Here is a 13,083-nt window from a genome sequence, read left to right as displayed (position 1 = left end):
ATGTCAAAGAGAGAATTATCAGAGAGTGTAGAGAAAGAGGAGTCCAGTTTCAACCGTTGACCTCATGCAGGTACGTTTAGCACCTGTCTCTGTTCCTTGCTAAAACACACTTGCTGGCATTGTGGAGGTCATCTTAAACAACCTCTACGTAATGTCTGAATAACCTCTGCATAACATCTACGTAATGTCTGTCTCCAGCTGGATGATTCAACGACTGTAGGTCGTGCTGGGACTGTAGGTCGTGCTGGGACTGTAGGTCGTGCTGGGACTGTAGGTCGTGCTGGGACTGTAGGTCGTGCTGGGACTGTAGGGATCGTGGCGGGACTGTAGGTCGTGTGGACTGGGGTGACTGGACTGTAGGTCGTGCTGGACTGTAGGTCGTGCTGGGAGTACTGTTAGGTCTTGTAGGTGCTGGACTGTAGGTCGTGCTGGGGACTGTAGGTCGTGCTTGGACTGTAGGGTCGTGCTGGGACTGTAGGTCGTGCTGGGACTGTTAAGGTCGTGCTGGGACTGTAGGTCGTGCTGGGACTGTAGGTCGTGCTGGGACTGTTTAGGTCGTGCTGGGACTGGCTCGGTCGTGCTGGGACTGTAGGTCGTGCTGGGACTGTAGGTCGTTCTGGGACTGTAGGGGCGTGCTGGGACTGTAGGTCGTGCTGGACTGTAGGTCGTGCTGGGACTGTAGGTCGTGCTGGGGACTGTAGGTCGTGCTGCGGACTGTTAGGTCGTGCTGGGACTGATAGTCGTGCGGACTGTGGTAGGTCGTGCTGGGACTGTAGGTCGTGCTGGGACTGTAGGTCGTGCTGGGACTGTAGGTCGTGCTGGGACTGTAGGTCGTGCTGGGACTGTACGTAGTTTGATAAAATGTGTTCTCTAAGATGTGTTCTCTGCTATGAGTGGGCCTGTAGTGTGTGACCAGACAGGAGAGGAATCCTGTAACCTTCCTGTGTGACCTGGCAACACACACATTGCCTGCTTCTTGCTCACTGGGGACAAATTAGGGCCCAACCTGATTATGCTTCAGCCATTCGTTTCCCGTCTGCAGTCTGTCAACAAGATAGATTTGTCCGTTTAACCTCTAGAAGCCAGCGCACCCGCTGAGTGATAGGCCAGGTCACCGGAACAACAGCTCTCCCCACAACAAAAGGGACAAGGGCTTAGAACAAAAAGACACAGAAAAGAAACAGGGAAATCACTTATACACACTGTTTACATCCCTGAGGCACAGTGTTGCATTATAAGGGTCTAGTTTCATGTTCAATGCAGACATTTTGACCCTGGTTAGAGAGAGCTATAGTAAATATACACATGACTACTATGATGAATGATATCCATCGATTGTTAATGAAAAGGAAATCGAACATTAATTTTGTTACATTAGCCCTGCACTTCTTGAAGAAGAAACAAATAGCTCATCCAAATAGCCCCTGAATTGTTTTCATCTTTTGAACGCTGCAAAAAATGTCACTGTAATTATTATAGCTTCTTGTTGCATATTCATGTGAAAGGAACAATCTTTAAGCCAATCATGGACAGCCAGTGTTGAAACACGTTGTGTTCTGAACCAATGTAAATGCAGCTCAGAGAATCCAATCGGAGTGTACTGATGGCTATTTTAATATCCTGATAATGGGGCGTTATTCAAGGTGGCAGATCCATTTCACCTCTCCTCCGCTTCTCAGAAACCATGAGGGAGAATTGGGTTCAGAGGGAAAGCCCCGCCTCTCAGCTCAGTCTGCATGCCCTCTGATTCAAATGATAAAAAAATAAAAAAATGCATTAATTGTTACAAAATGGATTTTGGTTCAACAATTTCGACATTTCCCTCTTTAAACTCGTGGAGATAAATTACAGAGGGACGAGTGATGGAAAAGAATTTAAAAACAAATCACAAGGTGAACAAGCCTATTTTCTGTTGTGTATATCATGACGTTAAAACCCTTTTCTCCTGTCTTGCAGAGTGACTCAGACCTATGACTCTGGCGCATGTGTTTACTTCTACTTTGCCTTCAACTACAGAGGACTGGCGGATCCAGTACATACATACCAACAAGTGGAGGTAAATCTACAGAGCATCTGTACTGCCTAACCGCTCAGAGACATGCACTATATCTAACCTGAAACGTTACCCCCTCAGAAGGGAAAATACACAACCATAGTTTAAGGTGATAGTCATAGTTAAATAATGTGTTAATTGATGTATTTATTGATATTGTCCTTTCCCAGCATGCTGCCAGAGAGGAGATCCTAGCCAATGGAGGAAGCCTCTCGCACCACCATGGAGGTAGTCAAGTGAACATCCCTACGTCTAGCCACGCCCCTACGTCTAGCCACGCCCCTACGTCTAGCCCTGCCCACACGTCTGGCCACGCCCCTACGCCTAGCCATTTCAGCTTTTTCCAAATTTCTTCATATCAAAACCTACAAATTCATAAAATTTACTTGCCTATTCACTTACGTAGATGGACGGCACGGCAGTGGTTTAAAGTTCCGTAGATGGCACGGCAGTGGTTTAAAGTCCCGTAGATGGACGGCAGTGGTTTAAAGTCCCGTGAAGGCAGTCTTTCAGGCTCTGTGCCGCTGTATAGAAGTGAGCCAGTCTTTTTATAAACTTCCTGTTTTGGCTTGGAGATCTTTCATTGCTTCCTTCACACCTCCAAAGTTTCCCACAGTACAGAGAAATGGCTCTTTGTTCATTTCAACACGGGCCAAATGAAACGTGAGCAGGGGAGGGAGTGTGAAGCAACTATCAGGGCAAACCCTAATGGCTGCCTCATCTATATTGCCAGGCACCTCGTCTGTTTTCATACATCACTTCAGGCTATTCATCACGCCTGTCAGAAACAGCACGCAGTGAATCAGCTGCAATATTAAATCACAATTTCTCCTGAAGGTGGGGAAGGTTAAAAATAAACATATTGCTAATAGAAGAAGTCAGTGGGCCAGGGTAAATTATGTTGCTGTTATCACCCAGTATTTACTGCCCTCCAAATGGTGGGCCACCACCCAGCCAGCCAACCAGCCAGCCAGCCACCCAGGGCTGAGTAGGAGGGTGTGCAGCCGGGAGGAGGGGATATTGATGCAGCTCCTGGGTGCGAGGCCTGCTCTGTAATTGTGATTAATAACAGCCTGATATCTGGGCGCAGACAGGCGGTTTGTCTGCCCACAATCAACACATGACAAATGGAGCTAGTTTCACTGGGGTGTGTAGCAAAGAAAACCGATGTAGTCTGGGAAGGCAAGGTGGGAGGGGCCACCACAGGAAATATACATTATTCTAACCTGTGTTTACACGAGGTCAGGGTGTGCAGAGATAAGTATTCCACCTCCTGAGTCAATATGTTAGAATCACCTTTGGCAGCGATTACAGCTGTGAGTCTTTCTGGGTAAGTCTCTAAGAGCTTTGTACACCAATATTTACACATTATTCTTTTTTATATTGTTCAAGCTCTTGTCAAATTGGTTGTTGATCATTGCTAGACAGCCATTTTCCAGTCTTGCCATAGATATTTAAGTCAAAACTCTAACTAGGTCACTCAGGAGCATGAATTTGTCCTTTTGTTAAGCAACTCCAGGGTATATTTGGCCTTGTGTTTTAGGTTATTGTCCAGCTGAATGGTGAATTTGTCTCCCAGTGTCTGTTGGAAAGCAGACTGAACCAGGTTTTCATCTAGGATTGTGCCTGTGCTTAGCTCTATTCCGTTTCATTTTTAACCTGAAAAACTCACTAGTCCTTGCCGATGACAAGCATACAAACCCATAAACTGCAGCCAACACCATTCTTGGAAATAGGATGAGTGGTACTCAGTGCTGTGTTGTGTTGGATTTGCCCCAAACACAAAGCTTTGTATTCAGGACATAAAGTTAATATATTTGCCACATTTTTTTTGCAGTTTTAATTTGGTGCATGTTTTGGAATATTTTTATTCTGTAGAGGCTTTGTCCTTTTCACTCTGTCATTTAGGTTAGTATTGTGGAGTTACTACAATGTTGTTCATCCATCCTCCTATTCTCTCCTATCACAGCCATTAAACTAACTGTTTTAATGTCACCATTGGCGTCATTGTAAAATCCCTGAGCGGTTTCCTACCTTTACAGGCGTCCTTCCTAACGTAGTTGCCGGAATATTTGTAGTGACTGGGTGTATTGATACACCATCCAAAGTGTAATTAATAACTTCACCATGATCAAAGGTATAGCTAAAATAGCAGACATTGAATATCTCTTTGAGCGTTGTGAAGTTATTAATGACACTTTTGGATGGTTTATCAATACACCCAGTCACTACAAAGTAACAGGTGTCCTTCCTTCCACCTTCCTCAGGTGCCGGGGAGGAAGGAAACCGCTCAGGGATTTCACCATGAAGCCAATTGTGACTTTAAAACAGTTAGTTCTCCTATCACAGCCATTAAAAACTCTGAGGATGGATCTACAACATTGTAACCTAATTGACAGAGTGAAGGGGGAAAAATCCTGTACAGAATAAAAGTATTCCAAAACGTGCTTCCTGTTTGCCACATTTTTTGCAGTTTAACTTATTGCAAAGAAACACATCATTGAGTATCACCCGTCAAGGTTTAAAAKAWTTTTTWWAATTACTTTTACCCCCTTTTCTCCCCAATTTCGTGATATCCAATTGGTAGTTAGTCTTGTCTCATCACTGCAACTCCCATACGGACTCGGGAGAGGCGAGGCTCGAGAGCCATGCTTCTTGACACACGACCCAACCAAGCCGCACTGCTTCTTGACACAATGCCCTCTTAACTAAGGAAGCCAGCCACACCAATGTGTCGGAGGAAACGCCATACACCTGGCGACCGTGTCGGCGTGCATTGCGCCCGGCCCGCCACAGGAGTTGCTAGAGCGCGATGGGACAAAGACATCCCTGCTGGCCAAACCCTCCCCTAACCCGGACATCCCTGCTGGCCAAACCCTCCCCTAACCCGGACATCCCTGCTGGCCAAACCCTCCCGTAACCCGGACATCCCTGCTGGCCAAACCCAGGGGCGTGGGGACGATTTGACTCCATTTTGAATTCAAGCTGTTACACAACAAAATGTGGAATAAGGGGTAGAAATACTTTCTGTATGCTCTGTGTCCTCTGTGTCTTCTGTGTACTCTGTGTGTTCTGTGTCCTCTGTGTGCTACCAAAGTATGTGTTCATGGCTCCTGTTCAAGTTCATTCCATTCTCAGGGCTGTTTTATAGACTAGTGTGCTGTTCTAAAAACTGCGTGAACTTACGCTTGACTCTTACCCAGACACTGAGCAAACACTGCTAGCTTCCTACTCTTCAAGGATCCAATGTTGCTTTCAGATTGAATCTTGTTTCCTCGACATTGTGTTTGCTCGTTATTTACATACTAAATGAATTGTGTGTTATCTGGCGAAAGGAGTGAGGTTGCTGTGACCTTTTATTCACGACTTGAGGAGATGCGGGAGGGAGTCTATTGCCATTCTATAACTGACAGTGGATTGAACATTTTCGATGCAGCATTTGTAAGTCATGAAAACTCCTGGCCTCCAGACATCCTGTGGTCAGTGTTGGGTTCTTGGTGTTGACGGTGTCCCTCTCAGGGACCAGTGACAACCTGTCCCTCTCCCAGAGGCTCCAGACTCCCTGCATAGGTCCTGGCAGGACTGGGGGCTCTGGAATGTGTCTGTTTGGACAGCTGGTAGAGCAGAGTGCTGGTCTTGGTACCTTGCTGGGCACCCGGGCCAGGCCTGACCCACGCTGTTCCACCTCCATTGGCCCACGGCCAGAAGAGGTGTGTGTGTGTGTGGGGGGGCAGCTGAACGTGGCCCGCTTGGACTTTTAGGGCTGTTTTATTCAGCCTGAGGAGAACAACACACACAGCATGGTGACGTCTGTGGGAGGAGAATGCCTTTCCCTCTCTCTTGTTCACCAAGCCCAGAGTCAGCCGGGGAACACACAGAGCCTAATGAGTTTGATAGGCTGTCGGGCTCCATAAATCATGCCATGCAAAACATTTCTCCTCTCTGAATAAAGGCATTTATCACCCTCTGTTTATTCACTCTCTAACAAGATTGATTGTCTCCCAGCAGCCACCTGGGCAATCAGGCGTGCTGATTTCGCCTCCTTGGTGTTTTATTTTTCTTCCCTCTGTCTCCAGTTGGGAAACTTCGGAAGGAGTGGATGAAGGACAGCATCTCTAAGGTGGGCGTCGGGATGCTCAAGTCCGTTAAGGAATACGTGGACCCGGAAAACATTTTCGGCAACCGAAACCTCCTCTAATTTATTTACATGACATTTTATAACAGCCTCTTGGAATAATGGTTACTAAATATGACAAGAAGTATCAATGTCTTTCACCTTCGGTGTGACTTAGTCAGTTGTGCAGTCAACATCAGTCAGATGACTTGCCTTGCATTACATTACTGCACTTAACATGCTGTAACAATAATTGTCTATGATTCATTTAGAAGCTCATTGCATCAAGTCCTCTAATGTCCTCAACCAGGATGATATGGTGAATGAAGCAGTCAGGTCCTCAACCAGGATGATATGATGAATGAAGCAGTCAGGTCCTCATCCAGGATAATATGATGAATGAAGCAGTCAGGTCCTCATCCAGGATAATATGATGAATGAAGCAGTCAGGTCCTCATCCAGGATGATATGGTGAATGAAGCAGTCAGGTCCTCATCCAGGATGATATGGTGAATGAAGCAGTCAGGTCCTCATCCAGGATGATATGGTGAATGAAGCAGTCAGGTCCTCTGTCCAGGCACTAGACTTCATGGTGAATGAAGCAGTCAGGTCCTCGTCCAGGATGATATGGTGAATGAAGCAGTCAGGTCCTCTCAGGATGAATATTGCGTGAATGAAGCAGTCAGGTCCTCGTCCAGGATGATATGGTGAATGAAGCAGTCAGGTCCTCGTCCAGGATGATATGGTGAATGAAGCCGTGTGTATCATACTAACGATAGTACTGGAAATGTGTACTGTTGATCATTTCAGTCACGTGTACACAACACGCCGTAAGAATGGCCTTTTCATATTGTACATGATGCAGGGTCACTTTTTCTGATCCCATATTTTCCTACAATTTAATTCTTTCCCATAATTCTTTCCAATTTCATTAACTAGATWTTTTTTTTTTTTTGTAGATGTTTATTTACCTGTGTTTGGCACTACTTTAGCAGTGAGTTCTAGATCAATGCTTTTTCTAAAGCTCTGTGCCTTTCTGAAGATGTCTGTCTTCACCCTTTCCTACACACACACACACACTGTGGAAGCTTGACTGGTTTGTTTATGGCGTCCTGTATCTTCCCTTATAATGTGCGTGTCCTTCATTCTAGATTTCCTGTTTCCCAGTTGGTCTTTGTTTCTCTACTCAAGCCTTGTATTACTTATACTATTAATGATTGCCAAGAGATGTGTATTTTGTTGTACCTACCTAGGAGGATTTATATTACGTTGAAGTCGTGTCTCCTTCTGAAAATGTACCTCAGGGTAAAAATGTCCCTCAAACCCAAACGTTAAAACGGTTTAGGAAGAAACTAGGATATGATGTGTGTCAACTTTTATTTGTTTTTTAAAATGGTTTTATTTTATATTTGACCTTTGCATGGTATTTGCCTGTCATACAGAGTTCCGTTTGTGGACAGAGACAATGTACTTGGATCATACATGCTTTTAGTGTGAACGTGTTACAGACGACTGAATCCCAATACCCATGTTTGTACCAAAGACTTTCAGCACAACCCTTTCACTACTTTATACAGGCCATGCAAACATCCTGGATGTATAGGTCTGTACATGCCGTATAGTTAAATGTATGGGACGTTAATACATGAACCTATATCCTGATGAAACATGTTTTTTTTTAAATTCAGATATGCAAATTTCCAAATATCAAAAGATGTGTTCATATTTGTTACTTTAAATGTTACATGTTCATGTCAAAGAAAAACATTTTCGTTAAATTCAATTACAATATTTTGTCACTACTTAAAACAATTGCTTGTAGTTAGAGGTTGTATTTATCCCTGGTGAACGTCCCAGCGGTGTGGTTTTGTTGGAAAGGATACATTTGAGTGAAAGATAWTTGTACCTTTTGTCACAATTTACAGATGATTATGCTGATCAGTTTGGCCTCTTTGCGAGGCATGTGTCGATGTTGTGCCCAGTCCTAAACCCAGACATGGGATTCTACTGTACGGCGCTAGACTAAGATACATGAAATGTATTGCTACCGTTTTCCTGTCACTACTGCGTGACTGTGTTCCTCCTGTTCTCAGCCTCGCAGCTTTCCCACAGTGCATTGTCACCTTCCTGCCCAAGTATCTCACCTCTCCACCTCCAATGAAAATGTTGTCAAAGGAAATGGTGGAGCCGGAGGCAGCGTTTTATCTAATCAGTTTCATGCTTTTACTTCCTCTGATGGTTCCCGAAAGAGAACTTAATGAGAGCTTGAAATCTGAATGTTATGATGTAATTTTCATTTWTTTTTTTTTRWATTCTTTAAAAAGTTAACATTTTAAGTACATTTTATCAATGATGTTTGTGCAATAAATACATTGAAATGAAACAAGCAGTTGTCTGGATATTTTTCAGATAACGGTAGAATGACGCCAATCGGTTGACTAGAAATGCAGTTGATAGGAAATGTCTCTTCTTGTCCGTCACGTACAGGTGAAGTAATATGCATATTCATAATAAAGTTCAAAATACGAGGTATTTCTTGGTTCAAGTTTTTGTTGTTGGTTGATTTCAATACTGTAGTCAAAGCTCCATACCACAATGCTCACAGCAATTATTGTTGTTTTTCACTCCAATGAACAAATCTACAACACAATTCATAGCCTAAATAAAAGTAAAAAATGGAAGCTAACGCAGCTACGCCATGGTCATTTCTGTTCTACAGGGAACCAACTGTGTTCACAGTTTCCCTTCAATTCATCAGCAATAGAACAATTTGTAAGTTTTTAGTTTTTCCGAATCGTCAATCTGTGGCTCTGGAAGGGTCGTTTTGTAGTGTATGACATGGTATTCTGAGGTGCACAAGCAAGGAAAGAGCTGCCGTTACACTATTTGTGTGACATTCCCGATATACTTTTTCCTCAGCTGAAATGGCATCAGCAGTTGAACATATAAACATTCTCTGTTGAATCAACATGCACAATAGTATAACATTTGCATTGCAGTGGTAATCCTACAGACTAACAACAAGCACGTCGTTGAAATTCATCAAATGTGAAATGATCAAAACAATTTTGTAAAGGCAAATTTCTGTGTGATTGATCCCTTTTTCAAGCATGTGGTGTATAAAACAACTCTTCTGGGTCAGTAAGACTTCTAATGTAACATGACATAGCAAGACTTCTAATGTAGCATGACATAGCAAGACTTCTAATGTAACATGACATAGCAAGACTTCTAAATGTAACAAGACATAGTAAGAGACTTCTTAATGTAACATGAACTAGCAAGACTCTATGTAACATGCATAGTAAGACTTCTAATGTACATGACATAGCAAGACTTCTAATGTAGACATGACAATAGCAAAGCTCTAATGTAACATGACATAGCAAGACTTCTAATGTAACATGACATAGTAAGACTTCTAATGCAACATGACATAGCAAGACTTCTAATGTAACAATGAAAATTCATGCAAGACTTCTAATGTAACATGACATAGTAAGACTTCTAATGAACATGACATAGAAGACTTCTAATGTAAGAATAAAAATGACATAGAAGACTAATGTAACATGACATAGCAAGACTCTAATGCAACTACATAGAGACTTCTAATGTACATGACATAGTAAGACTTCTAATTAACATGACATAGTAGACTTCTAATGCACATGAATAAGTAAGACTTCTAATGTAACATGACATAGTAAGACTTCTAATGTACATGGACATTCTTATGTAAGACATTCTAATTAACATGCCATAGTAAGACTTTCTAATGCAACATGACATAGTAAGACGTTCTAATTGCAACATGACATAGTAAGACTTCTAATGCAACATGACTAGTAAGACTTCTAATGTACATGACATTGTAAGACTTCTAATGTAACATGACAATAGTAAGACAGTTCTAATCTAACATGACATAGTAAAGACTTTTAATCTAAAACATGAACATAGTAAGACTTCTAATCTAACATGACATAGTAAGACTTCTAATGTAACATGACATAGTAATACTTCTAATGTAACATGACGTAGTAATACTTCTAATGTAACATGACATAGTAATACTTCTAATGTAACATGACGTAGTAATACTTCTAATGTAACATGACATAGTAAGAGTTCTAATGTAACATGACATACAGAAATAATTCTAATGTAACAAACTCAGTAAAATATAGAAATATCCTCTCACTGTCAACTGTGTTAATTTTCAGCAAACTTAACATGTGTAAATATTTGTATGAACATAAGATTCAACAACTGAGACATAAACTGAACAAGTTCCACAGACATGTGACTAACAGAAATTGAATAATGTGTCCCTGAACAAAGGGGGAGTCAAAATCAAAAGTAACAGTCAGTATCTGGTGTGGCCAGCAGCTGCATTAAGTACTGCAGTGCATCTCCTCCTCATGGACTGCACCAGATTTGCCAGTTCTTGCTGTGAGATGTTACCCCACACTTCCACCAAGTCACCTGCAAGAGCCCGGACATTTCTGTGGGGAATATGCCCTAGCCCTCACACTCCAATCCAACAGGTCCCAGACGTGCTCCATGGGATTGAGATCCGGGCTCTTCGCTGGCCATGGCAGAACACTGACATTCCTGGCTTGCAGGAAATCACGCATAGAACGAGCAGTATGGCTGGTGGCATTGTCATGCTGGAGGGTCATGTCAGGATGAGCCTACAGGAAGGGTACCACATGAGGGAGGAGGATGTCTTCCTTGTAACACATAGCGTTGAGATTGCCTGCAATGACAACAAGCTCAGTTCGATGATGCTGTGACACACCGCCCCAGACCATGACGGACCCTCCACTTCCAAATCGATCCCGCTCCAGAGTACAGGCCTCGGTGTAACGCTCATTCCTTCGACGATAAACGCGAATCCGACCATCACCCCTGGTGAGACAAAACCGCAACTGGTCAGTGAACAGCACTTTTTGCCAGTCCTGTCTGGTCCAGTGATAGTGGGTTTGTGCCCATAGGTGACGTTGTTGCCGGTGATGTCTGGTGAGGACCTGCCTTACAACAGGCCTACAAGCCCTCAGTCAGCCTCTCAGCCTATTGCGGACAGTCTGAGCACTGATGGAAATACTTATTTTCCACCATAATTTGCAAATAAATGAATAAAAAATCCTACAATGTGATTTTCTGGATTTGTTTTTCTCATTTTGTCTGTCATAGTTGAAGTGTTTACCTATGATGAAAATTACAGGCCTCTCATCTTTTTAAGTGGGAGAACTTGCACAATTGGTGGCTGACTAAATACTTTTTTGCCCCACTGTATCTGTTCCGTCCGCTAGGGACGTTTTCCTTTATGACATAATTTGTAAAAAGATATGATTCATTCTGTGTATATGTAATTCTGTGTGATTAGTTAGGTATTTAGTAAATAAATAATTAAACCCAATTTTGTTTTTCTGATTCAACTTGTTAGCCAGGGTTCGTGAAGATAACCAAGAATTTACAACTTTCAGATGAGACTGAAATAAGGTGACGATTAAAATTGACTGCTATTGATGTAAAATATTACTAGGTCTTTAAGAGTTTATTCCGATGATAACAGCTCTATAAATATTATTTCGTGATGCCCCGACTTTCTAGTTAATTCCATTTACATGATTAGCTCAATCAGGTAATATTAATTACGGAGAAAGGATTTTATAGAATAGCATGTCATATCACTTAATCCGGCATAGCCAAGGACACAACAGTGTCTTAACGACCGTTCCACGGGTGCATGTTCATTAATTGTTTATGGTTCATTGAACCACTTCTAATGTATGTAGCATGACATGGTAAAACTTCTAATGTATGTAGCATGACATAGTAAGACTTCTAATGTATGTAGCATGACATAGTAAGACTTCTAATGTACGTAACATCAGACATGGTAACACTCTGAATGATATGTACACATTGACATAGAAGACTTCTAAGTATGTAGTGCATGACATAGTAGCCACTTCCTAATGTACGTAACATACATTATGTAAGCATTCTCCATGTTGTAGCATGACAAGTAAAGACTTCTAATGTATGTATCTATGACATATATTAGACTCTAATAATGTACGACTAAGCTGACTTATGTGTCAATCAGCTTCTCATTGTAATGGTTTTAAATGACAGTAGCTAAGGACTTCTGATGGATGTGCATGTAACTACTATGTAAGGACTCTACAATGTATGTAACATGACCATCTAACCACTCTCTAGAGGGTATGTAGCAGAGTCGAGGTAAAGACTTCTAATGTACGTAAATGACATGGTAATACGTTCTAATGTGACTCGTACACTGACTAAGTAAGCACTGCGAATTGTATGCACATGCACCATGCGTAAATACTTCTGAATGTAGTAGCATTGACGATAGTAAAGTACTTCTACATGTCATTGAATCATGACATAGGTAAATAGCTCTGATGTACCGGTAGCTGACAATAGTAAGCACTCAAGTACCGATAAGCATGACATGGCTAAAACTTCCTACATGTAGTTACATGACAATCAACGTAAGTACACTCTAGATGTAGCGAGCATGACATAGGTAGACTTCTAATTATGTACCATAGACAAGTAAATACCTATCTAATGCCTATGTAGCATGACCATAGTAAGACTTAGACATGTAGCGTACCATGACATAGGTTAAGACTTATAATCGCTTATGATTACATTGAATAGTAAACACTATAATGTAGCTGAACAGGACCATATCGAGTTAAGACCTTATAATGTATGTAGCATGAAAATACGTAAGACTTATAATGTATGTATATAAAAAAAATCACCTTTATTTAAACCAGGTAGGCAAGTTGAGAACAAGTTCTCATTTACAATTGCGACCTGCAAGATAAAGCAAAGCAGTTCGAACATACAACAACACAGAGGTCACACA

General features: G+C 42.0%; 1 protein-coding gene across 4 annotated transcripts in view; it reads left to right on the top strand.

The window, feature by feature from the left end:
• Positions 1-8,553, top strand: part of LOC112069433 (alkyldihydroxyacetonephosphate synthase, peroxisomal-like) — a 48,964-nt gene extending 40,411 nt beyond the window's left edge. For 2 of the 4 annotated variants that reach the window (XM_070438550.1, XM_070438551.1), the window contains exons 17-20: positions 1,957-2,056; positions 2,224-2,281; positions 6,130-6,731; positions 6,777-8,553. In XM_070438550.1, coding sequence (XP_070294651.1) covers positions 1,957-2,056; positions 2,224-2,281; positions 6,130-6,251 — 280 coding nt within the window. In that variant the 3' untranslated portion in view covers positions 6,252-6,731; positions 6,777-8,553. Of the gene's footprint in view, positions 71-1,956; positions 2,057-2,223; positions 2,282-6,129; positions 6,732-6,776 lie in introns of all 4 variants that reach the window. The other 2 variants (XM_024136773.2, XM_070438552.1) reach the window with 2 other exon arrangements.
• Positions 8,554-13,083: the final 4,530 nt, after the last annotated feature.

This window comes from Salvelinus sp. IW2-2015, unplaced genomic scaffold, assembly GCF_002910315.2.
Source record: "Salvelinus sp. IW2-2015 unplaced genomic scaffold, ASM291031v2 Un_scaffold1011, whole genome shotgun sequence".
NCBI classification, from domain to species: Eukaryota; Metazoa; Chordata; class Actinopteri; order Salmoniformes; family Salmonidae; genus Salvelinus; species Salvelinus sp. IW2-2015.
The sequence above is the reverse complement of the archived record's forward strand: the minus strand, read 5'-3'. Positions and strand labels throughout refer to the sequence as shown.